The following is a 14733-nucleotide window of genomic DNA, read 5'->3' on the forward strand; positions in this document are numbered from 1 at the left end:
CTAGGCATGGTCAACTTCCTGGGGAAGTTCATTCCCAACCTTGCCTCCCACACAACGGCTCTTCGCCACCTAGTCAAGAAATCCACAGAGTTCCAGTGGCTGCCCGCACACCAGAAGGAATGGGAGGAGCTCAAAATTAAGCTCACCACAGCCCCGGTATTGGCGTTCTTCGACACCTCTCGTGATACGAAGATCTCGACTGATGCCAGCCAGTCTGGCATTGGGGCGGTACTCCTGCAACGGGATGACACTGCATCATGGGCCCCGGTCGCCTAGGCCTCGCGGGCCATGACCCCCACAGAACAGCGCTATGCGCAGATCGAGAAGGAGTCCCTGGGTTTGTTAACCGGCATAAACAAGTTCCACGACTAAGTGTATGCTCTCCCCCAGTTCACCGTGGAAACCAACCATCGCCCCCTGGTCAGCATCATACACAAGGACCTGAATGAGATGACCCCCTCGCCTCCAGCGCATCCTGCTCAAGCTCCAGAGGTACGACGTCCAACTGGTCTACACCCTGGGAAAGGACCTCATCATTGCGGATGCCCTATCCAGAGCAGTGAGCACCCCGCCCGATTCGGAGGGGTTCGTCTGTCAGGTCGAAGCGCAGGTGGCCTTCACATCGGCCAATCTGCCAGCTGATGATTCAAGTCTGGCTCGTATTCGCCGGGAGACTGCGGCTGATCCCCTTCTTCAACGTGTGATGCGCCACATGACGGGAGGGTGGCTCAAAGGACAGTGCCCACAATTCTACAATGTCCGAGACGCCTTGGCCGTCATTGACGGTGTCCTCCTAAAGCTGGACCGGATTGTGATTCCACACAGCATGCACAAGCTGGTCCTCGACCAACTACATGAAGGCCACCTGGGGGTTGAGAAGTGCAGATGGGGGGCCCGAGAAGCTGTATACTGGCCGGGCATCAGTGTTGACATCGCCAACATGGTGCTCAACTGCCCCCCCTGCCAAAGGTTTCAGCTGGTGCAACCCCCTGAGACGCTTCAGCCCCATGAGTTGGTGACGTCCCCCTGGGCGAAGGTGGGTGTGGACCTTTTTCATGCGCTTGGCAGGGACTACGTCATCATCATGGATTACTTTTCGAATTTTCCAGAGGTCATACACCTACATGATTTGACATCGTCCGCTGTCATCAGGGCATGCAAAGACACCTTCGCTCGCCATGGTATTCTGCTTACTGTCATGTCGGACAATGGGCCCTGTTTTGCAAGCCAAGAATGATCTTCTTTTGCTGCTTCGTATGGCTTCACACATGTGATGTCCAGCCCTCTGCATCCCCAGTCCAATGGCAAGGCGGAAAAGGGCTTCCACATCGTCAAGCGGCTCTCTGCAAGGCTGATGATGTCGGATCGGATTTCTGCTTCGCCCTGCTGGCCTATCGCTCGGCCCCACTAGCCACTGGCCTCTCACCAGCCCAGCTGTTGATGGGTCGTGCCCTCAGGACCACTGTGCCATCCATTCTGGTCCCTACACCCAACTATGCTCCAGTACTGCAAAGGATGCGACAGCAGCGTGCTCAGCAGAAGGTAGCACATGACACTCGGGCAACTGATCTTCCTGCCCTGGCGCCTGGAGACAACGTCCGCATCCACCTACCAGAGGGTAGCTGGTCGGCAAATGCCGAAGTTCTCCGACGCGTGGCTCCCCGCTCGTTCCTGGTTCGCATGCCTGATGGCTCCATTCGCAGGCGTAATCGCCGGGCTCTTCGCCTGCTTCCGCGCTCGCTCCGTGATCATACACCGGTGCCACGCCCTCCTGTTGTTCCTGATGTCGACTTCGTGGAGCTTCCTGCCACCATGCCCATTCCTCTGTCGCCTGTGGCCAGGCCCATTCCTCAGCCGGTGGATCGTGACCCACCCTTGAGGCGGTCAACCCGAATTCGTCGCCCACCTACTACGCTGGACTTATGAGCCTGTTTGAACATTGAACTCACTGACGTATTATGCCACAATGTTAATATGTTTCTCTTTTTGTCGTTACAGGAGTTTGTTTTGATGCTTGATGTTTACACTTGTTTTGTTATGGTACAACCTCATTGCTATGCTGCACCTGACACCTTCCTATGTATATAGTTTAGCCTCATGTACATGTTGTAAATATTGCACACACACATTCAGCTGCACTCAGTACACATGTATATTTATTACCACATAGGCACATATTCTTGTAATAAAGGTGGGATGTCATGATATTCAGATGAATATATCATGATGCAAACATACATACACACTGATGGACAGATCAACGGACCAATCAACACACACAACATCACAGCCAATCACAGGCAAGAGCATACACACGATAAAACGGGGAACACGACACTTCCCGCTCATTCCAGCAGGAGACAGCTCAGGGCACAGAGCTCAGTGTGTGTTTACACAGAGAGACCCACTCTCAGTGTGTACAGAGAGACCCACTCTCAGTGTGTGTTTACACAGAGAGACCCACTCTCAGTGTGTGTTTACACAGAGAGACCCACTCTCAGTGTGTGTTTACACAGAGAGACCCACTCTCAGTGTGCGTTTGCACAGAGAGACCCACTCTCAGTGTGCGTTTACACAGAGAGACTCACTCTCAGTGTGCGTTTACGCAGAGAGACCCACTCTCAGTGTGTGTTTGCACAGAGAGACCCACTCTCAGTGTGTGTTTACACAGAGAGACCCACTCTCAGTGTGCGTTTGCACAGAGAGACCCACTCTCAGTGTGCGTTTACACAGAGAGACTCACTCTCAGTGTGTGTTTACACAGAGAGACCCACTCTCAGTGTGCGTTTGCACAGAGAGACCCACTCTCAGTGTGCGTTTACGCAGAGAGACCTGTCATGATATTCAGATAAACATCATGGTGCAAACATACATACACACTGATGGACAGATCAACAGACCAATCAACACACACACATCACAGCCAATCACAGGCAAGAGCGTACACACTATAAAACGGAGAACACGACACTTCCGGCTGATTCCAGCAGGAGACAGCTCAGGGCACAGAGCTCACAGCGTGCCACTCAGACATTCACCATGTGCTGAGTGCTTCTCCAAGATAGTGTTAGGGCTAGGTCCACAGGTTAGAGGGTAATCAACGAACCACAGTAACCAGTTTACAGATGTTGTTATTGTTAGTAATAAAACTGAGTTGTACCATCCGCAACCGTGTTGGTTCGTCTATGTAGCAGAGCACCCAACACGACAAGACCCACTCTCAGTGTGCATTTACACAGAGTCCCACTCTCAGTGTGCATTTACACAGACAGTCCCACTCTCAGTGTGCGTTTACACAGAGAGATGCACTCTCACTGTGCATTTACACAGAGTCCCACTCTCAGTGTGCGTTTACACAGAGAGTCCCACTCGCAGTGTGCATTTACACAGAGTCCCACTCTCACTGTGCGTTTACGCAGAGAGATGCACTCTCACTGTGCATTTACACAGAGAGGCCCACTCTCAGTGTGCATTTACACAGAGAGATGCACTCTCACTGTGCGTTTACACAGAGACCCACTCTCAGTGTGCATTTACACAGAGAGTCCCACTCTCAGTGTGCGTTTACACAGAGAGATGCACTCTCACTGTGCGTTTACACAGAGACCCACTCTCAGTGTGCATTTACACAGAGAGTCCCACTCAGTGTGCATTTACACAGAGTCCCACTCTCAGTGTGCATTTACACAGACAGTCCCACTCTCAGTGTGCGTTTACACAGAGAGATGCACTCTCAGTGTGCGCTTACACAGAGACCCACTCTCAGTGTGCGTTTACACAGAGAGACCCACTCTGAGTGTGCGTTTACACAGAGAGATGCACTCTCACTGTGCGTTTACACAGAGACCCACTCTCAGTGTGCATTTACACAGAGTCCCACTCTCAGTGTGTGTTTACACAGAGAGTCCCACTCGCAGTGTGCATTTACACAGAGTCCCACTCTCAGTGTGCGTTTACGCAGAGAGATGCACTCTCACTGTGCGTTTACACAGAGAGGCCCACTCTCAGTGCGCGTTTACGCAGAGAGATGCACTCTCACTGTGCGTTTACACAGAGAGGCCCACTCTCAGTGTGCATTTACACCGAGCCCCACTCTCAGTGTGTGTTTACACAGAGAGTCCCACTCTCAGTGTGTGTTTACACAGAGAGACCCACTCTCAGTGTGTGTTTACACAGAGACCCACTCTCAGTGTGCATTTACAGAGTCCCTTTACAGCGAGGGTTCTACCATTCTGTGTCCCTTTACAGACAGACTTCCACTTTCAGCATCCCTTCACGGAGAAGGCTCTACTATGGGTGTCCCACTATCACTGCGCCTTCGTTCCTGTATAAGAATATCTTCATCAGACAAGTGGAAGCTTGATTTTCAGCTGTTGACGATTTTGATGCTGTAAAGTCCATTATCACTTTTTATACTTAAAAATTTCTCTCAATTTCATCCACGAGGCAAGTACTTACTGGGTCACATTTCTGCAGGATCTGATGATCCCGGACACCGTGCCCACGTGTCCTTGTTTATCTTTGAGCTTAGGCCAGATGTTATTTGACCATGAAGTAACATCACAACCGAATTCTGATTGGGCCTCCTTTGTTGCATATTTTCTGTTGTGGTGGTGATCAGGAAAGGGTGGATCAGTGGGTGATTTTGTTTTTTCCTCACATGCTCAGACGTAGATCATCATAACCGTTACTTTCTCAGTTGCCTCGCTGTATGATTTCCTGTTCATCTGGGGCCCAATAGGGAATCTCCTTATGCTACTGTTAAAAGGATATTTGTCTCGGATATTGCTGGAGGCTGCTGAGCTGGAATGTGCGAGGAACAGTTAGTTCCAGCCATTGAGTCGGGATACAGCAGTAACCCTGGGTGGGATTCTCCGTCCCGCCAGCCCCGTTTTCCGGCGCGCCCCTGCTGGCAGCGGGATCCTCCGTTCCGCCGGCCAGCCAATGGGGTTCCCGCCTCACGCCATCAGGAAACCTGCGGGCGTGGGTGTGCTGCCAGCAAAGCGGAAGATTCCATCGATGGAGAATCCCGCAGCCTGTTGCTTGCAATAAAATCTTAAAGTACAAGAACAAAATCAACAGACCTGGCAGAGAGAGAAACAGTGTTAATGGGGCGATTCTGTCTCAGTGCGAATGGCGACACAGGTACAGAATCTCACAAGGTTCAGGAATCGAGGTTCTCGCGGGCGAGGTCTCCTTTTCCAATGGTCTCTGACCCTCACTGGTGATGGTGAATATATTTAAATATATTTGGATTTACAGATCATTAAAGGGCCAGCACTTCACATGATTACTGAATATTCAAACATCTCTGACTTTCACAAAAGCTTTAGGAAGATGGAAGACAGACGGGGGATAGTGGCGTGTTTGTGCACCTCCCTGGTTGGCAGCTGCCTGGCAGTGCAAATCTGGCAGTGCCAGCTTGTGCCACCCTGTGCCAGACATGGGCCCTCTAAGGATTCCAATTAGGGGTGGGGATTTCCCAACATGTGTGGTGGGGGGCGAGGGGGACGTGGAGAGCACCAAAACATTTGTGGGTGGGGACTTGACAGTGACAGGGGAACGGCCATTAAGGGGGGGAGCTTGCTGTGACAGGGGCAGAGGGCATAGAGGTGGGGTGGGAGTGGCAGCAATACTGCCACAGTGGTTGTGCCGGGGGGAGAGCTCCCAATAATTGTACGCTGGGGTGGATGGAGAGCCCCCAGTAAATGTGCGAGGGGAGGGGGGGGGTGGGGAGAGCCCCTGATAATTATGCAGTGTGGGGGTGGGGAGAGCCCCCAATAATATAGCAGTAGTGGGGGAGATACGCGATACCTTTGTGGTGTGCGCTGGGGGCGGGGATGGGGATGGAGTGGTGGATTTCAGGGCGAAATTCTCCGGAAATGGCGCGATGTCCGCCGACTGGCGCCCAAAACGGCGCCAATCAGACGGGCATCGCGCCGCCCCAAAGGTGCGGAATGCTCCGAATCTTTGGGGGCCGAGCCCCAACATTGAGGGGCTAGGCCGACGCCGGAGGAATTTCTGCCCCGCCAGCTGGCGGAAACGGCCTTTGTTGCCCCGCCAGCTGGCGCAGAAATGACATCTCCAGGCGGCGCATGCGCGGGAGCGTCAGCGGCCGCTGACAGTTTCCCACGCATGCGCAGTGGAGGGAGTCTCTTCCACCTCCGCCATGGTGGAGACCGTGGCGGAGGCGGAAGGGAAAGAGTGCCCCCACGGCACAGGCCCGCCTGCGGATCGGTGGGCCCCGATAGCGGGCCAGGCCACCGTGGGGGCACCCCGCGGGGTCAGATCGCCCCGCGACCTCCCCAGGACCCCGGAGCCCGCCCACGCCGCCTTGTCCCGCCGGTAAGGTAGGTGATTTAATTTACGCCGGCGGGACAGGCAATTTATCGGCGGGACTTCGGCCCATCCGGGCCGGAGAATCGAGCGGAGGGGCCCGCCAACCGGCGCGGCGCGATTCCCGCCCCCGCCGAATATCCGGTGCCGGAGACTTTGGCAACCGGCGGGGGCGGGATTCACGCCAGCCCCCGGCGATTCTCCGACCCGGCGGGGGGGGTCGGAGAATGTCGCCCCTGATCTTTCATGAGAAGTAGGAAAAGTTAGAGATACAATTGGTTTTGAGCAAGAGGCGGGTGGAAGACAGGGGAGATTGAATGACAGAATAGTTAGCCCTGCAAGGCCAAACAAAACCAAGATGGGGCAAGAAAAAGAAACAAAAGATGTGCCCACAGAGAAGCGGACTGAAAGAACAAAAACAAAAACAAAAAACGGGGACAAAATCACAGAATCACACATTGCAGAAGAGGCCCTCTGGCCCATCGAATCTGCACCACCACGTGACAAATACCTGACCTACCTAATCCCATTTGCCAGCACTTGGATGTTATGGTTTGCCAAGTGCTCATCAAGGTACTTTATAAAGAATGTGAGGCAGTGCATTACAGACCGTCACCACCCTCTGGGTAAAGAAAGTGTTTCCTCACACCCCCCCTTAATCTCCTGCCCCTCAACTTGAACTTGTGTCCCCTCGTAACTGACCCTGCAACTAAGGCAAACAGCTGCTCTCTATCCACCCTATCCATCTCCCTCACAATCTTGTACACCTCGATCAGGTCACCCCTCAGTCTTCTCTGCTCCAGAGAAAACAACCCACGCCTCGCTTGGAGAACGTGAGGAGAACGACAGACTTTGCGGGTCTGAAATTGTTGAACTCAATGTAGAGTATGGAACGCTATAAAGTGCCTGATCAAAAAATGGGGCACTCTCTTACTGAAGCTTTTACATTGAGCCTCACAGGAATAGTGCTGTAGGCCAAGGACTGAATTGGCAGCGTGAGAGCAAGGTGTCGAATTGAAATGACGAGCTACCGGAAGCGCAATTCCGATTGCCGACAGAACGGAGGTGTTCCACAAACATTTGGTTTTCCAAATGCAGAGGGGACCACATTGCGTCAACTTGTGTCAGGTTCACTCAGTCCTCTAAGGAACCCAGACGATGGCCTTGGACTTTCCAGCCGCAAACCCATGGCGGATGCTATGAGCCATTGGCCGCAGACTCAATCTTCCCGGCCTGCCAGTGCCTATGGGCTTTTCCATGGTTTGCCCGCTCTGCCGAGAGTGGTTGACCTCAGTGCAACCAGAAGATCACAAACCCTTTGAGTGAAGAAATTTCTCCTGATGTGAGTCGTAATATCGCACTCAATGATTCTTTTGGGGGCTGAAGCAACAGCTGACTGGGCTAAACAGTTCCCATTAGTAAGGATATTTATTGTCAAGAGAAAAGTCAAATAGATTGCAAGCCAGTTTAAACAGGTAGAGAAGCTTCCCACTCTGCCACATGTCAGCATGTTAATATGCTGGGGTAGATTTTTCACTTTGCATCCCCTGAAATGTCCCCAACTTCATTCATTGACACTTTGATCAATAATAACAACATTTACAACAACGCAGCAGGGTGAGCTGGCTAATTTGTGCTGGATGTGGGGAGCCCTCCCCCAACATGAAATCCACGTCAATTATTCCTACTCGCTGTTTCCTGTCCATTATCGAATCCTCAATCCATAAGAATACATTGGGCTGGATTCTCCGTTCTGGAGACTAGGTGCTGACGCCAGCTAGAATGTGTTGACTTTCATGACAGGAAATTCGGTGCCGACCTGTCACTGATTCCGGTACCGGTGACTGAAACACCCGCCGCCCATGTCAAAAGTGGCCTGAGAATGGCCGGGTCCCAGCCCGCGCATGCGCACGGCTGACGACCTGCACCGGTTGCACCGTACAACATGGCGCCGGCCGTGTACTAAACCTAACCTGCCGACCGCGACCCCACAGCCCACACCCTGGCCAACCCCTGGCCACCCTCCACTAGGCCCCAGCCCTGACAGGTGCCCCCCGGCTAGTGGCTGAGAATGGCGGCGCTGGAAACAGTCCGCAGCCAGCACGCTGGCACAGACCACACATGTCCCGCGGCGTCAGGAACGCGGTCCATCGGGGGTAGAACATCGCGAGTGGGCCAGCCGATCAGGCGCCAACGGCATTGCGACTGCGCGCGGCGCTCGCCATGATGCCGCCTGTTTGGAGGGGGCAGAGAATCGGAAACCGGCGTCAAACCGGCACCGGCCCTGACTCCGGGGTCGGAATCGATTCTCCGACTGAACATTTATTACGATTTTGGCATCGGGCAACGGAGAATCCCATTGTCTCACATCCCATACAGTCAAACCTGTGGCACCTTAATGAATCCCTTTCAAACATCCAAATACACCAAATTCACTTAATTTCATCTACTGCTTGAAATTAGAGATATGCATGATATTGTGAAGCAGATAATTGATGATCATATAAGGGCTTGGAAGAGGCGGCACTTTATGTTTTACTGGGGATTGCTTTCGTTTCATTTCATTGATAGTGAAACTTAAGCAATTCATTGGAAACAAAACCAGTGCAAGAAGGCGCCATGGTGAATCATGGTTCAACAGTACCTCTCTCCCTCACACTGAATCTCTCTCACTCACACTCTACCTCGCTCCCTCACTCTCTACCTATCTCCCTCACACTGAATCTCTCTCACTCACACTCTACCTCGCTCCCTCACACTGAATCTCTCTCACTCACACTCTACCTCGCTCCCTCACTCTCTACCTATCTCCCTCACACTGTGCCTCTCTCTCTTACACTGTGCCTCTCTCCCTTACACTGCACCTCTCTCCCTCACACTTCACCCCTCTCCCTCACACTCTGCCTCTCTCCCTCACACTGCACCTCTCTCCCTCACACTGAATCTCTCTCACTCACTCTCTACCTCGCTCCCTCACTCTCTACCTATCTCCCTCACACTGTGCCGCTCTCCCTCACACTGCACCTCTCTCCCTCACACTGAATCTCTCTCACTCACACTCTACCTCTCTCCCTCACACTCTACCTCTCTCCCTCACACTCTACCTCTCTCCCTCACACTCTGCCTCTCTCCCTCACACTGCACCTCTCTCCCTCACACTGAATCTCTCTCACTCACACTCTACCTCTCTCCCTCACACTCTACCTCTCTCCCTCACACTCTACCTCTCTCCCTCACACCGTACTTCCCTCCCTCACACTCTACCTCTCTCCCTCACACCGTACTTCTCTTCCTCACACTCTACCTCTCTCCCTCACACTCTACCTCTCTCACTCACACTCTGCCTCTCTCCCTCACACTCTCTCCCTCACACTGCACCTCTCTCCCTCACACTTCACCCCTCTCCCTCACACTCTGCCTCTCTCCCTCACGCTCTACCTCTCTCCCTCACACTCTACCTCTCTCCCTCGCACTGCACCTCTCTCCCTCACACTGCACCTCTCTCCCTCACACTGCACCTCTCTCCCTCACACTCTACCTCTCTCCCTCACACCGTACTTCTCTCCCTCACACTGTGCCTCTCTCCCTCACACTGTGCCCCCTCCCTCACACTTCACCCCTCTCCCTCACACTCTACCTCTCTCCCTCACACTGAATCTCTCTCCCTCACACTCTACCTCTCTCCCTCACACTGTACTTCTCTCCCTCACATTCTGCCTCTCTCCCTCACACTCTGCCTCTCTCCCTCACACTCTACCTCTCTCCCTCACACTCTACCTCTCTCCCTCACACTCAACCTCTCTCCCTCACACTCTACCTCTCTCCCTCACACTCTTCCTCTCATCCTCACACTCTACCTCTCTCCCTCACACTCTACCTCTCTCCCTCACACTCTACCTCTCTCCCTCACACCGTATTTCTCTCCCTTACACTCTACCTCTCTCCCTCACACTCTACCTCTCTCCCTCACACTCTCCCTCTCTCCCTCATACTCTACCTCTCTCCCTCACACCGTACTTCTCTCCTCACACCGTACCTCTCTCCCTCACACTCTACCTCTCTCCCTCACATTCTACCTCTCTCCCTCACACTCTACCTCTCTCCCTCACACTGCACCTCTCTCCCTCACACTCTACCTCTCTCCCTCACACTCTACCTCTCTCCCTCACACTCTCCCTCTCTCCCTCACACTCTCCCTCTCTCCCTCACACCGTACTTCTCTCCCTCACACCGTACTTCTCTCCCTCACACCGTACTTCTCTTCCTCACACTCTACCTCTCTACCTCACACTCTACCTCTCTCCCTCACACTCTACCTCTCTCCCTCACACTGCACCTCTCTCCCTCACACTCTACCTCTCTCCCTCACACTCTCCCTCTCTCCCTCACACTCTACCTCTCTCCCTCACACCGTACTTCTCTCCCTCACACCGTACTTCTCTCCCTCACACCGTACTTCTCTTCCTCACACTCTACCTCTCTCCCTCACACTCTACCTCTCTCCCTCACACTCTACCTCTCTCCCTCACACCATACTTCTCTCCCTCACACCGTACTTCTCTCCCTCACACCGTACTTCTCTTCCTCACACTCTACCTCTCTACCTCACACTCTACCTCTCTCCCTCACACTCTACCTCTCTCCCTCACACTCTACCTCTCTCCCTCACACCATACTTCTCTCCCTCACACTCTATCTCTCTCCCTCACACTCTACCTCTCTCCCTCACACTATTGGCTGGATTCTTCCGCCCCACCCACCGTAAGATTGTCACAGGCGAGACGCAGGCAATTGAAAAGTCCATTGACCGCGGACAGCCATAGAATCCCGCCCTGCATCTCCCTCCTTCGGTCTCTCCCTTAATCCTCGCTTAACGCAATTAACATAAGGAACAGCAAAAGGCCATTCAGCTCGTCAGGCCTGCTCTTCCACTCAATTCAGTTTTGACCTATCTGCTCCAAGTACCCACCTTTGTTTCATATCTGCTAATACCCTAATCTAACCACAAATCTGTCAATACCAGTTCTGGAAATTTCAACTGACATATTGTCCATTGGCCATGGGGGCAGCTTTGTGGGTGTTTCAGATTTTTACGACGCTGGTGTGAAAAAGTGCTTCTTGATTTCATTTGTATATAGACAGCTCTCATTTCAAGACCACGCTTTCTTGTTCTGAATTTGATTGAGTCATTAACATGGCCTAAATCTTCCTGCATTTGATGAGGGTGAGAGCAGAGCTAAGAATTGACGCTGTGAATCAAGGTTATTCTGCTTTAGGCCCCTGGTAGCTCAGGCCTTGGCATAAAATCTTCATTTCAACTCAAATGCACTTGCAAAATAAAGAATGTACCAAACAATACAAACATGAGAGTGTTGCCTTCCAAATTAGGGTGAGTTGAAAGGTCAGCCTGTTGTCGCCAATGAGGGACAGTGGTGTAGTGGTAATGTTCCCAGGCAAATAATCCAGAGGCCCAGGCTAATTTCTGGGGACTAGGGTGCAAATCCCGCCATGGCATGGTGGGATTAGAATTCAATTAATAAATCTAGAATTGGGGAAGAAAACAAAATTGCCAATCTCAGTGATAGTGACCAAGAATTGACTGTAGTAAAAACTCATCTGGTTCAAGAATGCCGTTAAGGGAAGGAAATTGGCTGTCCTTACCCGGTCTGGCTACATGTGACTCCAGACCCACAGCTTCTCTCTGAAATGGCCTAGCAAGCCACTCAGTTCAAGGGCAATTAGGGATGGGCAACACATGTTGGCCCAGCCACTGATGCCTACAACCCATGAACAAATGAAAAAAGGTAATATTTTCAAAGGGACACCTTTATGAAAAGGCATGATAGCCAAAGGACGAAACAAAACATTTGGTAAACTATTTACTGTGTGGGAAGGAAAAAGCAGAATGGTGGCAAATGTGACCATCTTCCCCTTTCTTTGTGTCAACAAATCTCGTAAACCTTACTTTATTCCCTGACTCAATAACAGTGGCTGTCAACTTTTCTATGCATAAGACTGACAAAGTGTTGACAGGGTCCTTGTGAATCCCCAACCTCCAAAGATTACGAAAGTAAGTGGAAGTCGGATGAGCTCCACCAGGCTTGTTGAAGACAGAAATTTAAAACATGGAACGAGTTGCAGCACAGAAGTAGCCCATTCGGCCCATTTACCCCAGTGCCAGTTGTGCAAACGGAAACAGAGATGTTAACACAAAATCATTTCTAAAGAACTATAATACAGTAGCCTAGATGATTTTAATTGATTCAGAAAATGCAGAAAGCTGAATGCAGCGGCTCCAAAGACATCCTCGCCTCTGAGTCACAAGGTTTAGGTTGAAGTCTCACGCTGGGGCTCAAAGATCAAGGCCATCTCCAGTGCAGTACTGAAGGAGTGCTGCACTGTCAGAGGTGCTGTCTTTGGATGAGACATTAAACCAAGGTCCCAACTACCTGCTCGGGTGGAAAAGATCCAATGACATAATTTCAAGGAGGAGAGAGGGAGTTTTCCCCAGTATCCTGGCCAGATCCAGGGTCCCGGATTCAATTCCAGCCTCGGGTGACTATGTGGAGTTTGCACTTTCTCCCGGTGTCTGCGTAGGTTTCCTCCGGGTGCTCCGGTTTCCTCCCACAGTCCAAAGATGTGCAGGTTAGGTGGATTGGCCATGCTAAATTGCCCCTTAGGTGTCCAAAAGGATGGGTGGGTTTACTGGGTTATGGGGATAGGGTGGAGGCATGGACTCAAGTCGGGTGCTCATTCCAAGGGCCGGTGCAGACTAGATGGGCCGAATGGCCTCCTTCTGCTCTGTAAATTCTATGATTCTATAATACTTATCCCTTAATCAACATGACAAAAGAACAGATTATCTAATTATTATCAATTGTTGTTAGTTGGCCACTGTATTTTCTACATTTGCATCAATGGCTACATTTCAAAAGTACTTCATTGTCTGTAAAGTGCTTTGAGACAAATGCTGGAATATCTCAGTAGGTTTGACACCATCTGTGGGGAGAAACAGCTTGTTTTGAGTCTGGGTGACTCTTCATCAGAGCTCCTTTGTGGAGCCACTGGGGTTCCAGGATCCGAGTTTGAAAACCTTTGCCAATTCTAAGCCACCCTTTCAGGCAGCAAGCTGCAAATGAGACCCAGAAATTAAAATCTTTCCAACACCTACCAGGGCATTCAAGTCCACATTGATAAACCAGAACTGGGAATTCAAAACACAGTTCGTTGTTTTGCAACAGCTGCTTACTGGGATCTGAGGCAGTCCTTCGAAAACAAAAGATGTGCTTCAAACCCAAGGGAGTTATGTTAATTCTAACCAGACCGATTTCAGGAACATCTCTCCGTGTGTGGGGGGCATATTAAGAAACTTGTTCTTTGAAAATATTTGCTGTATCCATGCAGTAATCTGACCACTCATCCTGAGAAGCCTGTTGTGTGGCCTGACAGCCCTGATACTGGGGGCTGCGTGGGATTTATACAAGTGAAAGTACATCACACAGAACTAACTATAACACATGCTTTTCCACTGCAAAAAAAGTGATCACAAGTATAAACTGCAGTTAACTTACATTGTTGAGGATCCATAAATCACCAGCTCAAAGATTAATGTCGTAAACAATGATCGTCGCCTAAAGGAACTATCGGGAACTCAAAGTAAGCTGATGCGGCTCAACTGAGTAGTGACTCAGCAACTCCCTCTTCAGCAGAAGAGAAAATATAGTAAAGAGGCGGGGCTTCATCAAAAGCACCCACTTGTATTTATATAAAACATGAAGATAAAGGTCTGAATGTTTGTTTCCGAGTCAAAAGCGCAGTCAGGGGAATCCCTGGCTCCTCAAATCTGATTCAGGAGACAGTCCCCCAAACAGTTTGACTTTCATTCCGGGGGCCGGGTGTTAACATGAGTTGGGTCCGCTGCCCCCAGTAAGAGTGCAGAGATTGCCGCAGGTGCTGCCCTGTGCAGAGGCAGACTGAAAGTTCCACCTCACTGACCCAGCTTTTAAACAAAATCGATAAAACAAAATACGGCTCTCACCCCATTTATAGCCTCCTATGACAACCGATGAGTTTCCATTCATCCCCCATGGTCGTTTATAGCCCCCAAAACCAGCTTAATGTCAACCCCCGTCCCTCACCGACCATCCCATGCCCTTACACCCTCTATGGCAACTCACCCAGTATTCACCATGAACCTCAGGACCTGTGCTGATAAAATAAAAAAAGGTTCTAAGTATCTATGAGCACAGATATTTTGGGGGGTTGGAGGATTGGCAGAAATTACAGAGGTGAGGTGGAGTGAGACCACAGAGGGTTTTGAAATGATGAGAATTTTGAAATTGAGGCGTGGCTTAACCAGGAACCAAGCAGCGACCACAAGGGTAATAGGTGTAGCGC

General features: G+C 51.2%; 1 protein-coding gene across 2 annotated transcripts in view; it reads right to left on the reverse strand.

The window, feature by feature from the left end:
- The window catches only part of LOC140388259 (protein SSUH2 homolog), a 143460-nt gene extending 128928 nt beyond the window's left edge, over window positions 1–14532 (reverse strand). The window contains exon 1 of one of the 2 annotated variants that reach the window (XM_072472117.1): window positions 14514–14532. Coding sequence is in view for 1 of the 2 variants with exons in the window: in XM_072472116.1 (XP_072328217.1) it covers window positions 13908–13923 (16 nt within the window). In the remaining variant the exon portion in view is untranslated. Of the gene's footprint in view, window positions 1–13907; window positions 14181–14513 lie in introns of those variants that run through there. The other variant, XM_072472116.1, reaches the window with a different exon arrangement.
- Between the last annotated feature and the right edge of the window lie 201 nt (window positions 14533–14733).

This window comes from Scyliorhinus torazame, chromosome 13, assembly GCF_047496885.1.
Source record: "Scyliorhinus torazame isolate Kashiwa2021f chromosome 13, sScyTor2.1, whole genome shotgun sequence".
Classification (NCBI taxonomy): Eukaryota; Metazoa; Chordata; class Chondrichthyes; order Carcharhiniformes; family Scyliorhinidae; genus Scyliorhinus; species Scyliorhinus torazame.